Source organism: Lampetra planeri, chromosome 1 (assembly GCF_965212315.1).
Source record: "Lampetra planeri chromosome 1, kcLamPlan1.2.h2, whole genome shotgun sequence".
Lineage (NCBI taxonomy): Eukaryota > Metazoa > Chordata > Hyperoartia > Petromyzontiformes > Petromyzontidae > Lampetra > Lampetra planeri.
The window spans coordinates 33,044,617-33,072,593 of NC_136107.1; the positions used below are offsets into that span (position 1 = coordinate 33,044,617).

Here is a 27,977-nt window from a genome sequence, read left to right on the forward strand (position 1 = left end):
CCTCTCCACCCAGCCCCACCCTCCCCACCCACCCAGCCCCCCCCCTCCCCACCCAGCCCCTCCCTCCCCACCCAGCCCCTCTCCACCCAGCCCCACCCCTCCCATTTTTGAATGCACGACGGACGGACGGACACAATAATCCCCTGTGGGCTGGTGGAACCAGGAGGTTCCTACCAGTATAAGCAGGCAAATTAGGTGAGCTGTGGCATCTTTGCATGTGAGAGGGGATCTGGGGCGACAGCAGGCGAGACATGACGCTGCAATGTCCACTCATCCTCCCAGAGGGACGTGTATTTTCTTCAGGAATGCCATATATTCAATGACTGATACCTTCCAGAACTACAGAGCAAAATATAAATGTTACAATTGTCCGGTTTAAAGCATAACTATATCACAATTTGCCTTTTTACAATGGTAATTTAGAAGCAAATACATTGATTTACCAATGCATTTGAGCTGCAAGGTATTATTTTGCGTAGAATCACTGTGAAACTAAGTGCTGACGGTTTCATCATTCCTGAATTAAGATTTAACTTTGGAATTGCTCTCAAAACTGTTTGATGTTGATATTGCAATTTTAAAGTCACCAATTTACCGTTCTAATTGCGCTTTTTATGTCTCGGTGGTTAGTTTCGCTTTGATTTTGGGTAAAACCATGGCTTACAGATAAAATGTGTTGGTAAAGCAGTGTGAAACTTAAATTCTGCTTGAACAGCATAAAAAAACAATTAACCAACGCCCCCTAGTGGTGACAAAAGATGATCATTTTGCATATAAAATCTACACCTTTTAATGTCTTTCGTTATCCACGTTTCTCCTCCTTGTCTCTTTTATCCTGTGATCTCTGTAACTGCACATCATATTTGTACAGAGACGCATACATGTTGATACATCCACATTAGGCACTTAACTGTAAACCACTCACCTTGTATTTCGATTTAAAGCTTTCGTGACTGCAGGGATTCATCGTCTTGGTTCTTTTGGTAAAGTCATGTAGAAGGAAAATAATAAAAATAAAACATAATAAAATTATTCTCACGACGTTTCGGCCACAACGCAAGCAGCCGTGCCATTCAGACTCTGTCTACTCGTCAGACCTGTTCTCCACCTGAAGACGGCTGCTTGCGTTGTGGCCGAAACGTCGTGAGAAAAATTTTGTTTTATTTTTATTCTTTTATTTTCCTTCTACGTGACTTTACCGAAAGAACCAAGACGACACTCACTTTGTTTGAAGTGTCGTGTGTTATTCCGCATCCGTCATAATGTTAGTTGGTATGGGAGCACAGTTTGGTGGTATGCTGCAGCATTAGGCATTTAATCAAGAAAAAACAAGTTCCACAGTCAATCTAAATGTAATTTTTTTAATACTCCATTTTTCTCTCTCTCACAATAATCACACTGACATGCATTGATGTGCAAGTGATGAAAAATTATGCCCTTCAACCAAACAGTTATCTTTCAAAGTCGCCTGGTGACAAGCAAGGACAACTAAGTTATGCAGAATACCGAACATTATTTCATCAAGAGATGTTTCACCTGAAGACGATTGCTTGTGCTGTGATCGAAACGTCGTGATCTATTATTCTTTCTACCTACGTGACCTTACCGAAAGAACCAAAGAGTAAGAGATTTTCATTTAGTGCTTTAATGCATTTTTCAAGGAAACACCCAATATCAAAAAGTCATGAAAAATACCACTAATGCCACAATGTCAAATAATTTCTTCCTTCAAGATGTCTGGGAAATTATTGCAACATCCACTTTTGTTACAGCATGGAGAGTTTATCAGTGACCACCACTGCACTACAATTGTTATTTTCATTCAAAATACTTAAAACGTTATTCCTCCACATTTTACAATTTTTTTGTCGTGAAATTATTTGACACCCAATCCCTAAGCACATTTGGTGATTGTAAACGCATTCATCCGGAAGTTGTCTCTGAACTGACATCGATAGTTTTAACTTGCATTATTTAACATAATTCTGTATTCTTTCTATGCACTTGCGAATGTGAAACAGAAGCCACTGTTCGACTGTAGACATTTTATTCCAGATCTGGGGTATACGGTAGATCGGGCAGCACAGTTCACTTGAACGTTCCAATGGCCTCTGTTCTTCAGGCTATTGTGTGGTCTGGCTTTGTTGTTTCGTAGAAGGACTTCTGTCATCTTAATGTTTGGACACATTTTCCAAATGGAATTTTAACTTTCTTCAGCATCTTAGAAAAGCATACAAAGTTCCGTAGAAAATTTTAAATAATTTGTCACATCTTGTATGCATGCAATATTAATTTCCTGAGCCATTTTTCCATAAGATGTGTTATTATTATTGAGTGTAATTAAGATATCTTATTGTCTATAACATTATAATTAATCCTCCTGCATAAATAAAGCTCACATTGCCAAAACTTTAATAACTTTTTCAGAAGTGTGGCCCATTAAATTTTGATCCTGTTTTTGGCCAATGGGGGAAAAATGGAGTGCCTGGAGTAAGCCCACACACGAGGACAACAACATCATAAAAAAAAATTCTAAACTGTCTTATACAGACAGGCACTGCCATGTTTCCCACTGGCTGGGAGGTTTCTACCAATTCTGATTCCATTTCAAAGTAATGCACCAACCTTTCCAAGATGACTCTGAAGTTACAATTTGTATTATTCACTTCCCGAAGCCAGGTGGCAGAATAACATGCTAATCACAATGTCATAGTACTGCAGTCAAGACGACTCGCACTGAACACGGTGCGGCTCTGCAATCTGCACGCCACCTCGATCACTACCATAACACCATTAGCTCACGATGAATGTGAATTTGGTTGAATTACATGTGACTTGGAGTGACTCGCTCAGTGCTCTAATATGGACAACTGAGCATTCTGTGCCAACTGTCAACCTTTCAGTAACTAATTAAAACAAAAAAGCCTCTTCTGTGTTTAACAAAGCCACAGACTAAAAATACAGCAGAATTATTTCAGATCGTAGCATTTCTTTAGAACAGAGTCGGCAGATAGATAGATAGTACATTACTATCGTAGTACACTACTATTAATAGTAGTGGATAGTAGTGTCTATGTTCACTGGCGTTGAAAGTTTTGTGATTTGTGCTTGTACATCTCTGCCAATGCAACCCCATACTTTGTTAATTTAAAGTTGTATCAGATGTATTTCGAGACAAAGCACCTGACCTTATTACTGTACATTCCAGTTCTAGTCAATGAAAATACAAAGTTTAAATTTAGGAATTAGGAAGACAAGTCAAGCATAATAATACCAGCATTTATGCTTGAAACAGCACATGAGCACGTGTATACAAGTGTCCACATAGGTACTTATATATGTGTGTGTCCTGGTATCTGGTGACATCTGTTGTATCAAACAGGCTTCAGCAGCAGCACAGCATCATCCAGAACATAGTGGTCATTGTAGAGGTCCCCTTCACATAGGTACGGCACACGTGTGAAGCTCTCCACCTTCGTACAGGAGAACAACAAACAACCACCACCATCACCACGTCATTTGGCGTACCGATGTACCTGAAGTACATTCACAATCGGTGCCCATTGCCAGCGACGACACGTGCATCGTAAACATGAAAACTGACAAAGAGAATGGAACAAAATACGAAAAGCGTGCAATGAATCATAGAGAGATGCATACAGTACTTAGAATTACACCACCGAGAGGAAGAGAACATAGGTTAAAGAATATACATACGTTAAATACGCGATTTGACTGTTAAGGACACCTTAGACAGGACTAGGGTTGTCACCTTTTCCACAGAGCAAATCTGGATATATGTATCAGTCGGCTTCAGTCGATAAAAAACTGTACAGTACACTGCTATAAAGTTTAACACACTGCCAACAGATCAAATATTAAAGTGGAATAAAATATAAAAAGGGTGTAATGAAGAGGTGGGTGGCCAGCACCACACCCAGTCATCTTTATCTCCAAAATACTGATGTTTACACACCAGGGACAATTAAGGCTGAGTCGATCTAGGGTAGGCCCAGGGCCAATTCATATGTTCATCAATGATGTTGGCAATGAGTGAGAATCAAACTCGGGCTGCCGGGTTCATAGCGCAGTGTGCTAAACACTCTCTTACGTGCACCACATCATACAGGTGGAGTATCTAAGTGGACAATGGGGGATACCAGGAGCTTGGATTGGAAATGAGAACACATTTTTATTTAAATTAGTAGACTTCGACTGCTGCAATGTCGTGTAATGATATTGCCTTGATGAATAATATTGTTATTTGCGTTGTTCCGTACTTTAAGTAATGATACTGCAGCGGTACTAAGCAGGGTTAAGATTGGTGCTGGGGCCAAACCTGAAAGCCGTTGGGCTGAAGGACATCGATCACAAGGCTGTTGAGCTGCTCTTCCCACGAATCCCCATGCACCGACACGCACTCACTGGGCTGTTCCCATCGCCCACCTGTGCACGCACGCACGCACAGATACACAAACATCCCCCGTATAGCCTTAACAGACTGTTGGGGCAAGTGCTGTTGGCGAGTACCTGAGGGCCGGCACAGAACACGAGGGGGTGGGTGGCCAGCACCACGCTTGGCCGCATTTGTCTCCCCAATGGCGATGTTTACACACCGCACCAGGTACTCATATGGGGAGGCCCAAGAACAGTTCAGATAATCGTCACTGGTGTTGGCCATGAGCGGGAAATCGAACTCGCGTCGCCAGGTTCGTCGCGCAGCGCATACAAACACACCCTCACTCTCCAGGGTTTTGCCCGCATGTGTGCAAACCACTGTACCACCGCTCCACATGCAATTAAATTAATAAACTAGCTGCACATGAAAACAATGACTACAACATTTTAAGCCGGCTTGTAAAGAGTACTTATCTAACGAAGTTTTATCAGCCAAACCACATTGTGCCCACGCACATTATGAAATTGCGTACACTTCCCCACTGCAACGGGAAGGCATTCAGGGTTGAGTTGAGGTTGGCGCCATGAGCTTCTTGATTGGCGAGACACATAAACCTGTGTAACCATGCCTGTGGCCGGATATGATGTGTCACTGGCTTAACATCGCCATTGTGGACTACAATCTGTGCGTTCACTCTGGAACAGCTAGGCAATTCCAATTACTTAGCCTGATGATGGAATATAATTTATCAAAAGACTTAAGTGATTGAAGCCTCCAGCCTTGTGAAAGTGAACCCAAGTTTAGTTTAAAATAAAATAGTGTCATTGTCTTCTGGGCAAACCATGGAGGTTAGGTGTTAATTGTGAAATATCAGTCATCTAGCAGAAGGAAGTTTCTCATATGTTGTCTTCCACGATATAATTGTCCTATTAAGGTAACGTTATTGACGAGTGTTATGCGTTTTTGGTAGAAGGAAGCGATGGTGAAGTGCGGTGGCATAAACGATACTGACACCATTACGACCATGCCAACCTTCATTGTGTTCAAGCAGGTGACAGGTGACATCAACAATGATTTGTATGGCCAATTATAGTAACCAGTGGAAGTAACCGTCGTAGAACGATGGTTTCCCCTATGGCCAACATCCCCACCTGCCCACCTCTGGGTGCCCCCCCCCCCCCCTTGCGCGAGAGAGACGTGCGGCGCAACGGATTGGACAACGAGCGCACGCCTGGTGTGAAGAACTGTTGGAACAACAAAGTACCTCTCAAGCAATGGACGTGTCGACCTCCTAGACACATTACTTTTGCAGTCACTTCCGGAAACATTTCTTACTCAACAATAAAACAGCCCTCCTTCCTACTTTGCCAACAAGTTCTTTGCTGCATGTAATTCATCCAGTGCATTTGTAAATGAGCCGAGACCATGAACTCAATACACCTGAAAATCTTATCATCTAAAGTAGATGGCTAATCCAGGATTCTCGCCGGTACTAAATCAGTGTGTATGCTAGAATTGGGTAAAATCATTTCACGATTCACACAACCTATGATTGTGTAAGAGACGCCGAGAGGCAAACCCAATGACGTAAATAAATAAGCAATCAACTCACCAAGTCGCTAGAGTCATTAGACTTGGTGAGTTGATTAGTTGAAAGTAGATGCTCAATTCCCATTGGCGATCTGTCACGTGCAGGCCTGACGTATTGAGCACACAGTCAGATTGGGAGGGTGGTGAAATACTCATATTGGCGGAGAGATTCATTTGGAAATTCCAATAAAAGTGAAATGTAAATGAGTGGTCAGTAGGAAGGCCCTTTTGGGAAACTAAGGGGATTGGTGGAACGACAGAAAGTTCAAGAAGGATGGAGAAGAGGACAAAAGGATCTGGAAAGGGGAGTTTGGGGCACTTGAACGGAGTAATTCCCGGAAATTGGTAAGTGATGTGGGTTGTATGTGTTGAAGAGAAATAAAAAACGAGTTACACAATGTACCCGGCAGGAACTCCTGTAGAATTGTAAGAATTGTCATAACTAAGGGTCATGTTCAAACATTTTACATTTAATTAGTACCATCCCATTTGTATGTCTCAAATACTTTCTAAATTGTGCCATCCTACAGGGAACTTTATGTAATTTTCATAAATTGTAATTAAACAATAGTTAAATAAATGAGCGCAACAATTGTAATCGACGAATCAATTACATGCCTACTTGAGTAAAAACCGTATTGCCCCGACTACCTAGTCTAGACAAATATCCCTTGTTTAGTTTTATAGACAGACCATCGGGGCAAGTGCTGTTAACAAGCATCTATATTCGTACTGGTTTATAGGCCAGTGATCAACCACTCTGCCACCATTCCCCCACTAGGTGACGGTAATATCTAACACACATGTGCATGCACAAAACAGTTTTCCCCACTTGTTGAATCCTGAAAAATATGTTGTACGTTTCACATGGAAGTTGCAGGAGCTGGTTCCTCTATTTGTTACCACCAAAACACTTGCACAACACCTTCTGTCACGCGAGCTGTATGACTCTCACAGCAGTGGGCCCCAACACAGCCACACTGGTTACACTGGATCATCAGAGACAACTTCAGCTCAGCTACAATGATGGGAGCACGATCTTCCATCATCTTCGTCCTCATGCTCCATGCGATCTACCTGCCAGGTACCAACTCATGAACACAGTAATACTGTTTCTATCTAGCTAGTTGCGGCTGTGGCTAAAGTGTTTGACTAACAATGACTTACAATCAGAACTTACCAATTCAGCTCCCCGGTTGGAGTTGGCTCCATCAAGGGTTTAAATGAACATCTGGTGCCGTATGTGAACACCAGCACAGGGAAGACAAAGGCGGTAGGGTGTGACGTTGGCAACAAAACCCTCCCGTGTGCCTTGTCGGTGTTAATACGTTGCTCACTAACAGAACTCGACACTGAAGTGTGTTTTGTCTATATGGGGGGGATCTTTGTCTTCGTCTTGTATCTGTATGTATGCTTATAATGTCTATAGTGCACGAGTCTCTCAACATGTGTACTGTAGGTGTTAGTGGCAAAAGACAAAGATCCCCCGTATAGCCTGAACAGACTGTTGGGGCAAGTGCTGTTAGCGAGCACCTATGAAGGCTGGAACGGCATATGAGGGAGTGGGTGGGCAGCAACCACACCCAGCCACCTTTATCTCCCCAGTGGCTTTGATTTTTACACACTGCACCAGGTACTCATTTGAGATCGAGTAGATCTCGGGAAGGTTCGGAAACGATTTAGATAATCATCACTGGTGTTGGCCATGAGTGTGAATCGAACTCGGGTGGCCGGGTTCGTAGCGCGGCGCACTAGTCGCAACACATGGATACACACGCACTTATACACTCACAGAGACAAAAATCCGCTGTGTAGTCTGCACAAGTGATATTAGCGAGCACCTATTAAGGTATCTACACATAAACTGATTTCATCACTCCATCTCTTCGTACAAGTCCTCACGGACGCATTCCATTCTATGGCTGCCACTCCATTATTATTGTGCTTAACGAATTCTTATCTGCGATTTTTGTTGATTAGAGTCGTGCTGCAAATTCATCCGATTACCCTCGATATTTACCCTGGAGACAAGTGGAGTAATATCACAGATACCCCATTGATGATAGGATTCAGAATACTGGTCCTCCATATCATAACATGAGTTCTGCAAAGTATAAACTAGGGTTGTTAAAAAATATTTTTATCTACTTACGGGATATCACATTGCAATAGCCGGTAAAAAAAAAATGTTTCCGGTTTGCTGCACACACAATAATGTATTATAATGAACGTGAATGTACAATAATGTATATTTACGTGTGTTATATCTGTCATCTTTAATGTGATGTAATTGTTAGCACACTTTACTTGCAATTCCAGAGATAGCGATTCGATTCGGTCACCCAGCAACGACGTTAAAACGATGCGGTAAGCTCCTTGAATTTCCTCGCCTCTGTCCACCAGACAGGATAATGGACACTCCACAGTCAGTGGATTGACACGTTTTTTGTGGTGGGGTGAAGTGTGGATACCACCCACCCCTTGCAACACGTCTGGTCTGGTAGGCATGGAAAATAAGAACAGGTACCCTCTGGAGATCTGAGTAGCCCTTCTGCCAGCAAGCAAGCAAGCAATTGCAGAGTTGCACCTCCTTTAACCTTTCATTGATGAGAAACAAACACATCAGACAGGGCCCTAATTTGGCTGCCTCAGGCATACGTGCAGTAAGATGGCTGCCGCTGGCCAATCAGACTCGCACGCACCATGTTGATTGTATGTTTATACTTGCCAATGGTACATTCATTCCAAACATTCCACGTGAAATGGTTGCTGCTGCCTCTTGAGTTTTGGAAAAGGAAATCGATAAAGTTACGGTTTTACCGGTTGTTTAACAACTCGAGTATAAACTTGTGACTGATTAGGTTAAACTTTGTTTGCAACAAATATTTTCAAAGATTGCTTCCCAACTCCCACCCAAGGCCATTGTGATAACAAAGGGGCAGAGGTCAAAGGAACTTGGGGGGGGGTCGAACCCACAGAGCCTCCTGGCTCATTAAGCATGCAGACAAGAATTTGAGGCACGCAAGTGCTGAAATGTCATAATAATTAAAGATGCAAAGAAAACGTTGCATGGAGCTGCCTGATCTTTCACATTCACCCTTGTTGCAGGAACATTCTGCCTCCATGTGACCCAACCTGACAGGTGCGTATTGGCAATGGAGGGCGAGCGCACTGAGATCGCTTGCTCTTATGTTCTTGATAAATCAAACACTAGCGTGAATTTCAAACATGCGGGCTCCATGTTGTGGGAACGCAAGCGGAACACCAACAAAGACCTTGTCCTGGACTACCAGCGCGAACACCACACTGTCATATGGGGCCCAAACTACAAGGATGTGGCGAAAATACCGAACGCCACCTCAGACGGTAGTTGTACGTTAGTTCTGCAACAAGTGGCCATTGAGCACGAGGGCATCTATACCTTCACGCTGTACGCAACTGACAGGAAGACGGTCATGGCACATGGTGATGGTACAAAGCTATTCGTGAAAGGTGAGTTGATGTCCAGTTTATGTCAAGATAATAATAATTATTGCTTCCTAACACCCCACCAGTCTTGAAACGGTATCTGCTATTGGAAATCGCACCAACTTCCCAACAATGTTAGTCTAAAAAGGAGAAAGTCGGGTTGGTCTTTGGTCAAATTATAATTTTTTTCTTCACTCATTCAGTCCATATTATATTCAACACATTATTCTCACCCAGGGTCAACATTATTTTCTTAAACTTGTTTAGTGGCTGAAAATGTTTCATGAACCATAAGCAACATTACGTGTTGATAATAAATTATTGCATTCACAAGTTGATGCAAAATAATACATTTTAATCAATCTATAAATTGTTACAAACAATGTAACAACAACTCGTGGGCAATATTTTAGTTTTCATAGCCCAACGCGAGTAAAATAACGGTGTGTGACGACGAGGTTCATCTGGTAATTCATACTGACGGAGATAGACTCGGACAATCCTCAAGAAATGTGAAAATAGGAGGCATTTTTAAAGAAAAGTTGTCAAACTTCTTTGTCCAAAGGATTTTGGTATGTCAAAACCGAATATTTTGTTTTCCATGCTCGATTTTGATGTTTTATGACTGAAATTGCCAGAAAGCAAAATGGCCACTATGCAAAACTTCAAAGGGCCATAACAGAGAGATAAAGCCATGATATTTGCATCTAATACCATGTTTTTGATGCCTACAAACACATTGAACTCATTAGAATAGGACTGACTATGTTAATTATATCTAGGTGGAAACTATTATCAAAAACATTGCAATGAAACATAGTTACGGGAAATTATGTAACACAGAAAAAAATATATTGATATATAAATTTAACGCACAAAATTAACTGACATTTATATGTATCACCTTTAATCACCGGTTAACTCAAAATACTTTTCTCAAAATGCCCCCTAAACTGTATGCAGCAACATGAGAAATTTTTACTTAAAGCTTTCGTGACTGCAGCAATTCATATTCGAGGTTGGCGCGTGGAGGGGGCCACGTTGGCGCGAGAAATTCAACCTGTCAATGTCAAAATCGGAGGGCCGAAGCCACAAGTGGAAACCCTCCGCGTAGAGGCGGAATTTATCGCGCCAACATGGCCACCTCCGCGCGCAAACCTCGACGTGGTGGCGGTTCTGCGTTCTTACATTGACATGCTAATCTCTCACATTAGCATAGCCACCTCCACGCGCTCTCCGTGGAGGCCGCTCTCCGATCTTACATTAACATGCTAATCTCTCGATTTAAAGCTTTCGTGACTGCAGGGATTCAGCTTCTTGGTTCTTTCGGTAAAGTCACGTAGAATGGAAATAATAAAATAATACAAATAAAACATTATAAAATAATTCTCACGACGTTTCGGCCACAACGCAAGCAGCCGTCTTCAGGTGGAGAACAGGTCTGTCGAGAAGACAGAGTCTGAATGACACACCCCAGGCTTGGAGCGTCTATTTAAGCTGGGATGGAGGGAGACGCTCCAAGCCTTACATTGACATGCTAATTTCTCACATTAACATCAATAGCCCCGCCCACTTCGTTTATGACCCTTGGACTACACCCATTTTAAACCTCCCCCTCTTTTTTCCTCCTGATGACGATCGCTTGTGTTGTGATCGAAACGTCGTAGTTTTTGTTTATTTTATGTTTATTTTTATTAATTTGAACCTATCTACGTGACTTTACCGAAATACCCAAAGAATATATGAGAAAATGTCCAAGTAAAAAGAAAAACACTAAATAAGGAATTATCTAAACATCTCAACGCAGGATCTTCCTGGACAAGTCCTAATACTCAGTGAGGCTTTACTGGAAAAAGACTCCATTTGAATGTAAAAATGTCTGTATTTGTTTCTTCAATACCAGCAAGCAAACGTGCAGATGATGACGACTCAGGGGAATACGTCATTCTGGTCGTGCTTGTTGTGGTGTTACTGGCATACAGCCTGGCCACTACTATCCTGGCTGTAGCTCTCTGGCTCAAGGTATCCACCTCACAGCACCAAAACACTGACCACACTAAAGATCTCATGGAACCAGTAGAATAATCAGATGTCTGTTCCACCATCTGTCAATCCATCCCTGGGCTTTATGATTGGCTGAAATTAAGATGATATATTTTAGAAGTAAACATTGTTTTATTACTGACAAAACATTAACTGAGTGGGAGTGATTTTCACCTTAGTGCTATCATGAAAGTGACGAGTTACTGCATGGAAATGCCTATAATGGGTATCAGTGGTGTTTTTCTGTAAGTTTCATATTTACCAGCTCTGATACAATATCTGCATGGTGAATCCGAAAAAGAGACATTTCAATAATATTTTAAGGATCACAGACACTACAGTAATAGTGGAAGAGAACACTTATATGCATCCAATAATATACATTCACTCATATTACATAGATTGTACAATTATATACATGAATGGGTAATCTCAGAATATATATATTTTTTTAAATTCTTAAATGCATTATTGTGCCAACATCCGACAGATTCGATTGCCGTTCCGGATTGGTCAGCCAGCTCCTGAAGATTTCCCCCCCTCAAGTTCAACAGAGATTGACACTCCGCACACATATGCGGTGAGGCTCATGCACAATCAAAACCCACCAAACCCACTCAAATGTCACAACCATTTTTTTTATGCATTAACGTCTGTCTGTCCATCTGTCCAAAGGCAAGTACGACACCTCCAATCAATATCATCTATTATCAACCAAACAGTAGCCAATTGGTAGGAACTTACTCTATATAAAACCAGCCAATTTGATCAAAAGGGTTTGCCAAGTCTTGGAGACAAACCTGAGCAATAGGGACTATTTGCAAGTATGCATGCCAATATTTCCCTTACAGCCAGTCGTCGGTTTCCTCCTGCGAAGTAAATACTACTGGACATCTGTGAAAAATAACTTCATAGCTCATCGGATTCCTCCAGTCGAACTTAAGATTCTGATAAAGATTCTGATTCTGACTTCTGAGGCCAAATACATGCGTGTGCATGATATATTATCTAGTTTATAATGTTAGATTGGAGTTTATCAATTAGCACCAAATAGAATCTATTTGGGGGTAATATGAAGGCACAGTGGTTAATGTACCGCCGGATGACGGTGGTGCACGCTTGTTATCCAGTACTTTGGAGGCGACGGTTGTTGTGACATTCCCTTCCCCTGGGTCTCGAGGAGGAACCATGCCCTCACTCGCTATAAGGTGGTACAGCAAACATGTGGAATACATCTGCTTGTCTTTATGGGATAGAGCACTTCTCCTTCGCATGCGTGGGTTTTCTCCAGGTGCTCAAGTATCCTGCCACATGTAAACTCATGAATTTGCTGATAACACCTTCATATATAGAGGACCACAGAGCTTTTGGGAATTGTTGGCATCAGCTCATCGCATGACTACCTTCCTACTTGTTTGTGGTTCCTCTCGCCTCTCAGTTGTTCTCTCTCTTTGAGAGTGAGCGATTACTGTGAATGTTACGAGCTGAAATTATTATCAAAAATTAACCTTGAGACCTGAATTTGATTCCTGACCATGGCCAACATTAGTTATATCTAAAATTACCCTGCCCCCTCCTCCCTTTACCAATCCACACTGACCACTGTGAATTACGGTAAAAAAAAATATGACCAACACGTTTTGGGGAGGTCTTTATCTCGCAATGGTTCGATGAAGGGCTGTAGATAATTGTTTTATTATTCATAGTCTAAATTTTGATTTAAAGCTTTTGTGACTGCAGGGATTCATATTCTTGGTTCTTTCGGTAAAGTCACATAGAAGGGAAATAAAAAAATATATAAAATAAAAATAAAATTATTGCTGTGGATTTCACACCTGATGATGATTGCTTGTGTTGCAGTCGAAACGTCGTGATAATTTTTATTATGTTTAATATTTATTATTTTTTTATTTCCCTTCTACATGACTTTACCGAAAGAACTAAGAATATTCTTAGTCTGTTTGTGCAATTACAAAAAAATCCTCAATTGAATTTGTTTTTAGTTTCTCACACAGCACAATATTACTTCATGTGAAAACAGCCAAGAAAGATGACAACACATAACTACTATGTTCATCAATATATTGATCTTACTCAGCGCTAGAAAGTGATGCTTTGTGATTTGTAAAGAATGGTTTAAACCATATAAAACATTTCAAATTGTCATCATGGCATGTGACTAAGACATTTAATTCGAAACTCTGCAGCTAAGTATCACTCTGTGCCAGAGAACGGCCTCCTAAGATGACATAGTATAACTACATACATCTTAAGTTACTTCAACAGACCTCATTATCCACCCTAGAATAACATTTGAGATCCTTGCAAAAATTGTTTATCACATTTCAATCAAACCAAAGTTTCAAATAAAGAATATGCCAAGTTAAGTGAAAGACAACATATACGTTGGATATTAGTTAAGTCAATGGTAACTGTGCTAAGACAATTAAACCATTACCCCTCACAAACTGGATTCATATAAGTGTTCACCAATATTCAAACCCAATATCTCAATGCCATTTTCTCAGACCTTTAAGAGTCATTATGGGCTCTGTGAGCTGACCACCTTGGCAATGCCTGTATCAACTTCACGAGACACCACATTTCAACTTTGCTATCCCTACTGTACATTCTTGTACTTAATCTCACTATTGGCTCTTACATATTTAAACATGTAAATATTCAACAGCTTATCCATGTACACGATGCGTTACCGCCTACTCTTTCTTCATATTCCTTTCAGTAAGTAAAGTGTGACCAGCTATATTTATGTTGAGATGCAATACATGCATAAATATATATGGAGAAAATGAACCATTTGGGATTTACTGATGACCTAGTCATTGTAATAACCAATGCAAATGACCCACATGAATGGGATAACTTAATAAATAAGGCTGCAAAGTTAGGCTCAAAACACAGCAGAATGTGTACCTATGGCAGTTATTAATGGTGAACCAGGATCAAGACGATCAAATAAAGAGAAGGATGAGAGCAGATTTGAGTGCTTTTGGAACACTGAACTTAATTTAAAAAAAGCTAAATACAAAAGTGCCTAAATGAGAAAGTTGTTAAGCAATGTAAACGGTCTGCTATAACATGTCGTATTAGCACAGCCATTGGCAATTAGGATTAAACAAGAGCTGAACAGTGTATACATATTCTTGGTTCTTTCGGTAAAGTTACGTAGAAGGGAAGTAATAAAATAATAAAAAATATTTTTTTTAAATTAGTAATAAAATAATAAGAATATAAATGTTTTTTTTATTTAATTTAATTATTTCCATTCTACATGACTTTACCAAAAGAACCAAGAATATGAATCCCTGCAGTCATGAAAGTGTATAAATAAGCATGCAAATATGCATGCTTACATTTACAATGAGTGAACGGAAGAGGAACATATGGATTATAGAACATACACAAGTTAAATATATCATATTGACTGCGAATAAGTGGGCTTGGGCAAGAAACATCGCTGAAAGGGATGATGGCCGTTGGTAGAGGATACTGATGAGAGGATGTTCACTGCGGAGATGAAGTGATGAAATCTGCTCATGCGCAGCAGCGAGATGAATCAGAACCGGGATGACAATCCCTTGGGGAAGTCTTCAAGAGCAATGGACAGATGATGCCTGATGAATGTGATAACATAGCACACAGTGGCATTGTGCATAATAATGTAGAAGAGACTCAGGGTAGGTTAATAGAATTATCAATTGTGTACATGGTGTGAAATTTTACTCGGTTTGATAACTACGTAGCATGTATGTGCACACACACACGAGCACACATCAACTTCCACAAACAAAACCCACTTCCCTACGTTCAACCCACATGAGTCATCATGCAGGAAAGTCATGTTTATTGGGGCAGTGCAAAATACAAACAACCCTTACCTTATAGTTAGACACCTAGGTTGTGCGTCTACAGCTCTCTTACAATAGTTTGTAGGCTTATTAATGATTAAAAAAACACATTTCAAGTCATTCAGGCATTTCAGATGACATATTACTGAATTAATCTATTAAATGTGGGAGTGATATCGAAACCGTACGCAGCCAACCATGCTAAATCGGAGGTGTGGGGGTTGAAGAGAATCAGAATATTTATTTATACTGGAGGAATCATATGAGCTATAAAGCTCTTTTTCACAGAAGTCCAGTAGTTTGATAGATGTCCAGTAGACAACACTCGTCAAATAAATGTACGATTAATGTAATTTTAAACTATACTTTTGCATTAACGATGGTGCAAACTTTTGTCAGACAGCACAGGTATACAGAAAAAAAACACATTCCTGCGGAGGGAGCCGGTAGGAACGTTGGGTTGCTTGGTCAATGACCAGGGTCAACGGCGGCGTGGTGTATTCCGCAAATATGCCCGACTGTGAGGGTGGGCACAAGCCGGCGTGAGTAGGTTAAACGTTGAGTTTTATAAGGGCACCACGGGGTGACCAGCCCCTCCCCACTCAGCCCACCCCTCCCACCCCCCACCTAGCCCCTCCCCACCCAGCCCCTCCCCACCCTCCCCACCCAGCCCCTCCCCACCCTTTCCTCTCCACTCAGCCCCACCCCTCCCATTTTTGGATGCACGACGGACGGACACAATAATCCCCTGTGGGCTGGTGTAACCAGGAGGTTCCTACCAGGATAAACTCTTGATAAGAGCTGTTTTATTATATGACGCTTGTGTATGTTGCTTTAAGAAAGGTTGGATTTGACTGTTTGTTTGTCTTTTCCTCTGTGAATGTGAACCCAGTCACTGAATGCTTCTACTCCGCAAACGTACAGTGATCTGAACAACCTCCCTCAAGAAGAACTAAGCCCACGTGAAGCCATTGCCACTGCTGTAAAGAAGAAAGATGTAAGTCGATGTGCCTATTCTGAGCATTGTTAAAAAAATTGAGTTAGAAATGTTATACCCAACAAAGAACTCTGTAAGGCTTGCATAAACAGTGCCTGTTAAGTTGTGAGACCATTTTTTATCGCTAATTAAACAGCATCCTAAATGTTATCAGCTGAAGTATGCCAAATTAAGTGGCAAACATAATTTGGCCCAATTTATCAAGCTTCTGGAAAGGGATAGGGTCAGAAGGTGTGATGTAGCTCATTCAAACAAGACTTTAATTTCACTTTACAATCATATCACATTCCCTTATCACCAGTGGTAGCGAATGTTTTCATGGAGAAATTTGAAACAGATGCCATCCTGACATCCACCCTACGTCCTTCCCTGTGGAAGAAATACGTAGATGACACTTTCGTCATCTGGCCACATGGCCAGCCAGCATTGAACCATTTTTTTCCAACCAAATCAATTCCATACACCCATCCATAAAATTCACCATGGAAGTGGAAAATGATGGCAAGCTACCATTCCTGGATGTTTTGATCAAGAAGAGGCCTGATGGCTCGTTGGGACATTCCGCCTACAGGAAAACCACCCACACGGATTCCTATCTAAAGCCCGACTCCCACCACCATCCGGCCCAGAAGAACTCCCTCATCAAAACACTACACCATAGGGCCCGCTGCATATCCGACCAGCGCCACCTAGCCAGTGAACTGTAGCACGTACACCAAGCCCTCAAGATGAATGGATACTCAGACCGTACAATCCGCAAAGCAAAGCTGTAGCCTCAACCATGGGGAGACAACCATCTGAGAACCCAATCAAAACCATCACCTTGCCATACATAGCAGGTGTTACCAAAAATATTTCCAAAATCTTAAACAAACACAAGATCCAGGTCCGAGTCAATACAGTACACAAAATCCGTGATTTGATCCCAATTGTGAAGAATGTCATTCCGGACATGCAATACCCTGTTGTCTACAAACTAAGTTGTGTCTGTGGCAGCAGTTACATTGGGGAAATGAAACGACATGTCTCGGACCGTGTTCGCGAACACAAGGCAGATTTGAAACACGGCAGAACCAATACCTCTGCAGTGGCTGATCATTGTTATAACGCAGTGGGCTCGCACGATATTGTTTTTTTCCGAGACCAAGGTACTCTGCAAACCTTTGGGCTACTATCATAGATTTGTCCATGAAGCCATCCAGATATATAAACACAGAGACAATTTCAACCGAGAAGATGGGTATAAGCTGAGCAATCATTGGAAGGACATTATTAACAAGGCAAAGTCATAACTTGCTGTGGTGCTTTCCATTCTACCCTACCATTTGGCTGTTATCTCCAACTCTCTGAGTTGCATTGCCCTCTTAGGTACCTCTGCATTAACGAGCTGGGGTCTCACTAACATGGCCACCTCTGTTCCCTTAGCCTCGATGTACCGATGGTTCTGGCTGTGTGATGAATGGGCTTTGTGTCTCACTGGCGCGACCACCGTTGCGGTGGTTCCCTTACGTGGACGCGCTTGCCTCACAGCGCAGTTGGCAGCGCCGCAGCTTGTGTTACACATAGACATGACATTAACTTACTAATCCCCCTAATCTCCCTGCCTAATCTCTCCCATCAACATAGTGCTAATCTCCCATTAACACTGCTGTTGTGCGCATATGCGGGGATGATACTCTTATGCGTCGATGGAAGCTCATTTCATCCTAAACTCTCTTCCTAATCTCTCTTTCCCTAATCTCCTCAATTAACACAACTGACGTGCTTGCGTCCGGGGATGGAATTCCTTTCCAGCTCAGACCCCGCTTGCTTGCCCATCGCCACATATATAACATCTTGTTGTAACAGCTCTCTCGCTGGTTCAGCAGTTCCACTGCTGGATTATTTTTTCCGCCTGAGGACGACCGCTTGTGTTGCGATCGAAACGTCGTGATATATAATTTTCTGTTAAATTTTTCTACCTACGTGACTTTACCGAAAGAACCAAAGAGTAATCATATCGCAGGCGTATTTTTGGAATCGTGAAAATCCTCTCGGTTCACTCAACATCACATCACGTCATGGAAGCGCTCCAGAAAACACAACAGCGCTACTTCTGAAAGTTACTTTAATAGGCCTCTCTCCCAATGCTAATTGATCCCTTCAAGAATTATAACGATTAGTTCACGAAACATTCACCTCATCTATATATAAATCTGGCTAAGATGGATAATATACCAATTCGTTGTATGCAGGTAAGCTCAATTTATTTAGTTTAACACATAATTAATGTATTTGCCAATGTTCCCTCTTTCTTCTTATCCCCTTGTCTCATCCCTTTCTATTATTATTACTGTTTTTTTTAGTTTGTTTAGTGTATTGGTTGTTAATTGTTGATCCAGGTCACACTCGCAAAATAAACTTTGAGTTTAATTTGGTTCTCACCTGGTAAAATAAAGAATTCACCTGTTAAAATGCTGAGAACCACAAACTTGGCACAAGCAATAAGGATTCGTTTTAATTATGAGTTATGGTTGTCCAGTTTTAAATCTGGGATGCAGTTGTGCCAGTTCAGTGCTCTGACATGAATATCACCTCCATTAGACATGTTTTTTGCTTTTGCAAGGTTGGTCCTGCAGTCGACCTTTCATCACGGATTTTATGCTGTGTGTCTGTGGATCTTCACCACCCCTCTCGTCTCACAGCTCAAGAAAGTAAGGTTGCAGATGGAAGTGAAAAAGTCTCCGATTTATGAGAACATCAAGGGCAAGACGCTACCCAAGTAATGGAGCTTTCAACAACAAAAAAACAAGATTTTTTTTTGGCTTTCCAATTAAGGTTGTAAGTTTTAATGCATTATTTCTGTCTGTCCATAGGGGGGAGGGGGGGGGGGGTAGCTCGCTTGTGTAAAGATATTCCAATATGAACAAAACGTTAGCATAATAGTGTTGCTATTGGGGACCCTGCATCAAATTGGCCACGCTGATCCAAGAGTTGTCCAAAACCTGGCAATTATCAGAATAATATTTATTTAGACTAGAGGAATCCAGTCTAAAATTAAAAATAAGCACCAAAGGAATGATCTTTGGTGGCCAAGGCATCTTAGATATTGTGCACCATGTAACGCTATCTTCTTGTGCGGCTTAGAATACAATGTTATTATTGCCGAATGAAATACTTCGAAGGACAAACCCATGTTGTAAAGCATTACATAATGAATAGGTATGCATCATTGTTCTTCCTTGTTAAAAATGTAAAATTAAATACCGCATATAATTAAGTTTTATACTTTGAGTTTTATCAACATTTCCATTAAAAATATGTCAAAGCCAAAGCATAAGGTAAATAAATGTTGTCTTGAATTTCATATGACTGGTAAAGTATGAATCTATGTTAAGGATAACCCCACAAAGCTATTTCAATGTGTATTTTTATTAAACCTCTCTCAAGCTGTCATGTAATCTCGAGTTTAAGTTTGGGAGGTGAAGTCGAGATTTACAAAATCAGATTTCAACTGTAATCCCAAACGAGTAACTTGCACATCATATTTCAGCATTGGGATGCTTGGCGAATACTATTTACATTGCTTTTTTGTCTATGGAAGTAAATTGGAGAACCCGAGGGAAACCCATGCAGAAAGGTGGAGAACATACAAATTCCACACAGAAAGGTAGCCAAGTCAGAAATAGAACCCAGGCCCTTCTTGTTGTGAGGCACAAGTGTTACCAATGTGCCATCTTGCGGCCAACACGTTGGTACGTTCATTTTTATTATCAAACCTCAGGACCGCCACAGCATGACCGAGGTGAATTCCTTTGTCAGGGAGGTGTGTTCACAAACCTGAATGGTCAATCAAGCAAAATGGGGATTACTATCTCGTGTTGTATGCAATAGAAATTTGGACTGAGACAGGAAGACATAAGTAAACGAGAACGTTTTGAGATGTGTGTATGGCATTGGATTTAGAAAGTCAGTGGGATGGAAAGAAAGAGTAATGAGGAAGTTCTGTAGCAGGTTTTTGGAGAGTTTTAATTATAAACATCTAAAAATGGTGAAAGATGTGGACTGGACACAATCTCAGATGTGAAAACGGAATGAATGACGTTTGCTGGGAAAGAGATCAAGGGGAATAAAGAAGGAATACAAGAGACATGTTATCCAATGTTGCAACGGAGACAATACAGGACTCCACTCACCGCGCTCTACATAGGGCCTGTAGGGCAGCACGACGGCCAACAGAAGGCGCCCTGAGCCAGGCCGCAGCACCTGTCGCACCTCACGCAGCAGTGTCAGCGGCCGCTCGCAGCGATCCAGCAGGTTCAGGCAGCTCACCAAGTCGTAGGGCCGATCATACACAGTGTTCCACTCTGTGACGCCCAGCACGCTGCGTGCACACAGCAAACAAACCACAGAGACAAAAAAATCCCTCTATATCCATACATTGCAGCAGGTTATCATATTATCAAATAAAGCCAATGGGTTGTGGGTAATCATGAGAGTGACAAAACACGATGGTGGAATGTGATACCACAAAGCTGCAAATACACACGAATAATAGTACAGTAGAACCTCTGGTCACGAACGCTTCTGACCACGACCAAATCGGGTTACGACCAAAAAAATTAACTACATTTTTGAATCTGGTCACGAACACAAACTCGGGTGACGATCAAACACGGCCGCGGCCGATTTCCCCTTCCGCGCCAATTTCCAAACAACACAAAGCGTAACAGTTATATATAACTTTTGTTATATAAAATTCCTAGTAAGATATTAATTTTGTGAGTGTAGTCATACCCCTCCCCCCTCATTCAAGCCGTAATTTAGAGAGCGAAAGCGCCGAGTACGTAAATCGCTAACATAAGAACCCGTTAATCTCTTCTCGCATCATTCATACGATGATGCGGTGAAGTAAACGTTTATACGATATTACGGTGAATGCTTCCAAAAACAATACTGTACCCAAATATTACTGATAACTTACTTTCAATAGAAACATGAATTGCTCATACGAATATTCTCTCTCTCTCAGAATCGACCGACTGATGTAGCTGACGAAACAATCATCTTGTTGAACGATTCTAAACCTTGACGCGGCAATGTTAGTTTTCTCTGTTGTTCAAGGTTTTCTCAGTGTTATTCAATGTTTTTACATTTTGTTTACTATTACACTGTGAATTGTATGGCATAATTAACTATTTTTGTGCTTAAAAATCTTTAAAAAACAATATTTATATACAGTTCGTAGGAGTCTGGAACGGATTAATCGTATTTACATACAATCCAATGGGGAAATTAGGTTCGAGTCACGACCAAATCAGGTTGCCACCAAAGTTATAGAACGAATTATGGTCGTGACCAGAGGTTCTACTGTAGGAAACTGTCACTCCACTTATCTGCAAATACCTGGAAAAACAGTGCACCACTTTTCGTAGCTGTGGACTATCGGGGGAAATTGCCGCTCAATTCCTCTTTTGCTCATGGAAAATAGGAGGATTAGTGGAGTCACGAAAAAGACTTTATGACGTGATGCCAACCAGCTTTGACCTGGATACCTGCGTTCTTCCAGCATAAATAAAATGTTTATGTCTATACTGCACTATACTTGAGGATGCAGTTTAATCACAAGCAGCTGCCTGGATTCGAACTGAGGACCTCATAAGTGCCACCTCAGGGATCTAACCTCTCAGCCACCCGGCCATCTTACTTACCCTGACTCTAACCCACTCCTCCCTAACATGACTCACGTAAAGTTGCGCTTGCGCAGTCGCCACTGCATGGTGGGCGACACCTCAGTAACGAACACCTGGTTGAAGTGCGCTCCCATTATGGCAGTCACCTCCCCATCACCGGCACCCAAGTCCAGCAGGGAGTCGGCACGCCAGCTCTCTGGAATGCCCAGCAAACGCCGGAACTGCTCTGCCGACAGCACGAACATGGAGCCGCGGCCCAGGACCCTGCAGACATCCCCACACATCCATGGGCATCCAATAATGGCCCATTATCATAAACATCATCTTCCTCATCACAATCATCTTCATCACCATCATGATCACTGGCGAAGCCAGTGGAGGGGATGGGGTGGCACGTGCCCCCCCCCCCCAATGATCTAATTTCGATTGGATCAATTGGGGTTTATTAGTAATAAATCAGCATTTTGCGACCCCCACTGCTACTGTGTAACATATTATTATGTGCCAGGGCTCTATGAGATGATAGGACAATAGTCCGAGTCCATAATTGGCAATAAGTAACGGCAAAGCGGTTATAAGTGACTCACAGAATTTTGCGCAGTTGCGTATACAGTACACGACTTCCCTGAAGGCATATTTTCAGCGAGCGCGATGCCGATCACACATCGCGGTTCGAATTCGACCCTGGATCGATGGCTGTGCCATCGCCGCACACGCGTCGAATAAAAAGCAAGGGACAAGTCCTTACTTACTAGCAACGCCTATCATTTTTCATTGATGGAGGGGTTGCCCCCCTACCTGAAATCCTGGCTCCGTCATTGATCATGATCACAGTCATGAGGCAGCAGGAATTAAGAAATTTAATTTTCTTACATTTAAGCTCTGGGAATTAAAATATTAAATTAATTATCATGGAACATCACTCTCATAACATTGTGGGAAAGCGTGCCCTCCATTGAATAAAGATGAAAAGGCCACTCATTGCAATTTTCAGAAGTTGTCCAAATAATTTTAGCACAGCCATTCCTGGGTACACGGTGTCACAATGCTCTGCGAAAGTTCTCCAGGATTATTTTATGTATCGGGAACACATTGAGTAAAAAAAAACAAAATAAAACTGATTTTTATTTGTAACTATTTTATATACAAATATTTCACTGTTTACATGTCCAGACTGTCCATTTAAGGACATAAAAGCATGCTGTTTTGCATGACATTTAGAAAAATGTGAGAGGTTTTTATCTTGAAAAACTGCATCACATGGAGTGTGGTCACTTGATGATGCAAATGGTTTCGTTTGGTGAACAAAGCTCAACAGCTGCCGAATTGTTTTCTTTCACATTTCCCATAAGGGCACACTCCACATTTTTGCTCCACGGATATGTATACTGTTCTATATCCCTATATCTTCTGCAAGTACAAGCTCTGCCACAATGATGTGGTATCAAATTAAAACGAAGACCGTTATAAAAGCACAGAATTTATTTTAGCTTTCAATATTCGTGTATGTATGCACATGTGCATTCATGCATGTAAACATTTCTGTATATATGTGTGCATGTGCTACTTTATTTTCCTATCCGTGGTCCCCTGGTAATAACATTTATGGTGGAGGGGTTCGAGCCTTTTCCATCAGACTAGGGGCACCTTTGTTTTGGTGGATGTAAGTGTGCCATGATGGTGATTAACCATCTGTCACCCTTTCTCTCAATGGCAATGCTGATAACACACAGCTGAAAAAGTTCACAGATTACTGGAAAATTCGAATAGTGACCTCCTCTGGCAGGCTGGGTCATGTAGGCCCAGTCACCGTATGCCCAAGCAGCTTCCATTTGGCTTGATAGAGATCTAATTGGACGTGGCACAGGCTACAAAAGAGATGGACTGACGTGGAACAGGAAGATATAGAGCTGAGTAGACCAACTACTGGTATAAGCAATATAAACATTGGCTTCTGTAAAGGAGGCTTTGTGAAACACAAAACCAGACAGTTGGAGGCAGCTGCCCTCCAGCAACAAAGGATGGTGGAGAATTGATGCTCACAATAATGAAGAGAGTGCCAAATCTGATTCGATTGACATTTAATGAATACTCTTTGCAGGGCATATTAAAGGTGTGCCCTTATTGTAGCTAAAGAAGCATACTGAAGGGACCTTCAGAAGTGCTGTAGTTCCGTGAAGTCATCTTCTGGGCCCATTTTTTTGTTAAACAAAGTTAACTACTCACAGTGTTTATGGTGAAAAGAAATGTCCTTATCTCATAACATGATTCCGATAATACAAGTGTAATAGAATTTTGTAGCAAAGGTAAGGAAAAAGGATTGAAGTTGACAATAATTTGTGACTTCAGTCCTATTGAGGTTGGAGGGTCTTTGAGAGGGAAGGGGAGTTAATGTTCTGAGACATGGCGCACCCGTTGACAGACGTGCGCGACACAAAGAAACCCAGCAGCGAAGAGACCATGGAGTAGTAGAGTTGCGTGAAGAGCCACCCTGACTTGGTGGTACTGTTGGCTAGGAAAGCACGTGTGCTTTCGTCCAGCTCATTTTCCTGCAGCAGTGCACGCAGGTCCTCTCGAAGCCGCGACTGGTTCACTGTGTACCACTATTTACACACACGCACACACAAATAAAACTAACAAATGGAATTTTCTATTTTAAAGCACCATCAAAGAACGTCATCTTTAATTCAAATCCAGACATGATCAGTCGAGCAGAAAAGTAAATAGAAAAAAATGAAAATTAAGGACATCGATTGACTTACAAGTGGGTTTATACAGGGCACATTGCTAGGAGTGATGGCTAATGGGTAATACGAGTAACAGAATGGCAGCCAAAGGAGGGATATGGAATAATGAGATTAACTAATTTGCAGAGCGAGATGGATGACATCCCAAAACTGTGAGATCCAGCAGTGGAGAGATTATTGCTTGGAAAAAAGATTGTATTTTTTTTATTTTGGATAAGATGAAAAGTAAGAAGCTATGGTGAAGAAATTCGAAAATGTTAATTTCATTCACGTGTTACAAAAAAAAAACTCTTTCAAAAACTTCATTAAAAAAACACTTTACTTGATCAGTTACGTCAGACCACACGTGACCCAGGATTTTTACATTATTAACTTTTTAAGCTTTACATATATTGATTTTAAAAAATGCATCTCAAAAGCAGCAGTAGAAAAACCAACTGTGTTTGATGTGTTCCTATGTCAGCTCTTCTGGAAGATAAGTCCTGCAAATAGTGATTAAGAATTCAAAGAAAGTTTACTATAAATATGCAAATTCTAATTAGCAAATGAAACTTAGTCACAAGGTGTTCCTGTGCGCGAGTGTGGTACAGGCAAAACAATCGTGCTGGAGCAATCGGCTTGCACTATAATGCAGTCGGTTAAATTCCTGGAAATTGAAGCAACTGATAGTTGTGTCTGTACTGCCTGTATTAATGGCATATACTACTGGTGGTGTAAGTCCTTAACATGGGACCATTCTGTAACTGAACCAAATGTTTCACGTGATGTGGGGTTTTCTTGAAAAGGGAAAGCTGATACACCGGGGTTGGGAGGCTGGGATTAATAAAGCTGTGTGGATAAATAACGCTTTGACTGAGTATATTACATAGACATTTCTGAAACGATCACGTTGAAATTAGAGTGCACACCCTGAAGGGTCTAGGCTGATTATGAAAAACCTAACGATTTTCGTGGCCCCAAATTTTGAAGGCTCATTCATACATCAGTCAGAGACCTATTTTGGCAGGGCGCCGTAATTTTGGCTGTTTATATAACTTTTTCATTCTGGTTGTTGTTTTAAGATCACATTTGATAGCCAGCTTGAACCTCTGATATGTAATAACCCACCGACGGTGGCCTGTGCGCAAATCACACGGAATACGTCTGATCTCATAAGATCTCTGCAGTTGCATACGTGGTGGACAGCAAAGGCAAACTCGATTCACGCACACGCATCTCTTTCTCCCCACCGTCACCAATTCGCACTGACCATCGTGAAGTATAATCACATAATCCTCCCTACCAGCACGGAATGAGAAGGCCCTCATCCAACAGTGAATCGACAAATGGCCTTCACATGCAATATTGATGCGAGCTCATTACCGACCACCTGTATTACTGCCACGAACTTACCAATGTTGGCTCTGTGACCGGGTGCCCTGGTCCTTCTAGACCCTCACCTCGCCGTACTTGGACCTCGTCCCCGCCATCTCCTCGTCTTCGTCGCCGTGGTTTCCCGTCAATCCCACTCGCCCCATGGCGCTCATGTAGAGCGAGCGGGTGAGCGGCTTGCGGAGGTAGCGTCCCGTCCACATGATGCGTAGCCACAGCAGTGCGAAGAAACAGATGGACAGCAGAGGTGCGAGTACTCTCATCGCATCGACACAGACGTCTTCACCATCATACTCACCGCCGTCACCCTTGACGTCCACGCGGTCTGCTCAGACTTCACCAGACACCGGTCTTGATGAGAGCGGCCACGAAGTATGAAGTGGGAGGACGCACACGATTCCTGGATTGGTGATTGTAGGGGCTATACGGGTTTTTCTCCGTCTATTTTATGTATTTTCAAGGACTCAATCGGTCTCTCTTAGTGCGTCTTTCTGCCAATGTTTATCTCAGTATTGCCTATATGCTTCTGTATGTGTCTCTCTTTGGTTCATCCCCTGCCTGTCATTACCTATGTGTCCATTTCTTCTCTCCGTATCTATACGGCTGTGATTTAGAAGCCTCTCTCGGTGAGTATTGCCGTCTCCGTACGTGTCTCCTCTATACTCCGTCTCTGATGCTGTCAACCAAAGTTGTATATATCTGTCTGAACCTTGTGTTTCCGTGTCTCTATCCCCGTCTCCTTACTGCCTGTCGCTCTCAGCCAGCGGTGTCTGTATCTCCGTGTGTCCCTCTCGTCTATCTAAGGCCCCCGTATCTGTGCCGAGGGGCCGCACGAACCCTTAACTTCGCGCGGCCTACTCAAGCCTCGCTGGACGCCGACCTCGCCTAGAATTCTCGCCGGCGAGACGACCCTACGGCGGCAGAGGCGACGCGGGCCGATCGAAAACAAATGTTTTTTTTCCTCGGTACACAATCACAGTTTGTGTAAATGTACACGACACGGACGTGTACTGCTAAGCCGTCTCGGTGACGCGATCGTAAATGAAGGCACGCTTACAACACGCGAGTACCAAAGCAGAGTTTTAATAATGCGTTAATGTGGACACTTATCGTGATGTCCACGAGTTTAAATGCTTTGACCTGCGGCGATTCCTATTGGTCGACTGCTCCACCAATCGGAGCGCGCGGTTTCTTAAAGGCTACCCGCTTGCTCTCACACAGTGTTAAAGCCGTACCCCCAACGAAGCCGAGTTAGAGCCGGTCACCTTGGAAGCGTGCTGCTGAGGCGACACTTTTTCTTTTTAATTGGATTACGTGGCCCACGTTCCTTTGAATATCGTACAAGATGTTTGTAAAATAGATGGGGACGAATGCAATGGCGAGGTGTTAACTTCCTCGCCTGGTATACAGGAGGTCGTGGGTTCAATCCAAACCCTGCTGTATATTTGGAGTTTGCGTGTCTCTCTTTCCCCGTGGTCCTGTGGACTTTTCTCCGGGTCCTCCGGTTTTTCCCTCCACATTTTGAATCAACATCAGGCGTGTAGAGTATTTGGCTGCTATAAATTTCAACATGATAAGCCACTTCGTTGAGCTATCATTTGCGGCTAGGTCGCTTCTGAAAACATATTCCTGCGGAGGGAGCTGGTAAGAACGTTGGGTTGCTCGGTCAATGGCCAGGGTCAACGGCGGCGTGGTGTATTCCGCAAATATGCCCGACTGTGAGGGCGGGCACAAGCCGGCGTGAGTAGGTTAAACGTTGAGTTTTATAAGGGCACCACGGGGTCACCAGCCCCTCCCCAGCCAGCCCCACCCCTCCCACCC

General features: G+C 42.2%; 2 protein-coding genes across 3 annotated transcripts; one reads left to right on the forward strand and one right to left on the reverse strand.

Moving 5' to 3' along the window:
* Positions 1-1,347: 1,347 nt before the first annotated feature.
* METTL9 (methyltransferase 9, His-X-His N1(pi)-histidine) lies at positions 1,348-27,319 on the reverse strand. The gene is made up of 6 exons (XM_078599034.1): positions 26,225-27,319; positions 24,451-24,641; positions 22,093-22,302; positions 20,542-20,729; positions 4,340-4,446; positions 1,348-3,473 (listed from the first exon to the last, which is right to left on the reverse strand). The coding sequence occupies exons 1-6, from the start codon at positions 26,417-26,419 to the stop codon at positions 3,375-3,377; spliced, it is 990 nt and encodes a 329-aa protein (XP_078455160.1). The 5' UTR covers positions 26,420-27,319; the 3' UTR covers positions 1,348-3,374.
* LOC144721428 (uncharacterized) lies at positions 6,903-19,799 on the forward strand. 2 transcript variants are annotated; one of them, XM_078599044.1, is made up of 7 exons: positions 6,903-7,073; positions 8,309-8,356; positions 9,098-9,481; positions 11,361-11,479; positions 11,991-12,080; positions 16,262-16,366; positions 19,051-19,799. In XM_078599044.1, exons 1-7 carry the CDS (start codon positions 7,013-7,015, stop codon positions 19,129-19,131), a joined length of 888 nt encoding a protein of 295 aa, XP_078455170.1. In that variant the 5' UTR covers positions 6,903-7,012; the 3' UTR covers positions 19,132-19,799. The 2 variants fall into 2 exon arrangements, with proteins under 2 accessions (XP_078455170.1, XP_078455178.1); XM_078599052.1 differs by lacking the exon at positions 8,309-8,356 and having other exon boundaries at positions 6,906-7,073.
* Positions 27,320-27,977: the final 658 nt, after the last annotated feature.

Excerpts from the sequence above, each read along its gene's own strand:
- METTL9 (XM_078599034.1), bottom strand. The coding sequence starts at position 26,419 with ATGAGAGTACTCGCACCTCTGCTGTCCATCTGTTTCTTCGCACTGCTG. Across the intron at positions 20,730-22,092 it reads CTGCGCAAGCGCAACTTTAC|CGTGCTGGGCGTCACAGAGT; the intron begins GTGAGTCATGTT and ends GTGTGCACGCAG. Across the intron at positions 3,474-4,339 it reads TTCAGCCCAACGGCTTTCAG|GTGGAGAGCTTCACACGTGT; the intron begins GTTTGGCCCCAG and ends TCCTGTACGAAG.
- LOC144721428 (XM_078599044.1), top strand. The coding sequence starts at position 7,013 with ATGATGGGAGCACGATCTTCCATCATCTTCGTCCTCATGCTCCATGCG. Across the intron at positions 7,074-8,308 it reads CCATGCGATCTACCTGCCAG|AGATAGCGATTCGATTCGGT; the intron begins GTACCAACTCAT and ends TTGCAATTCCAG. Across the intron at positions 11,480-11,990 it reads CTGTAGCTCTCTGGCTCAAG|ATTCGATTGCCGTTCCGGAT; the intron begins GTATCCACCTCA and ends AACATCCGACAG.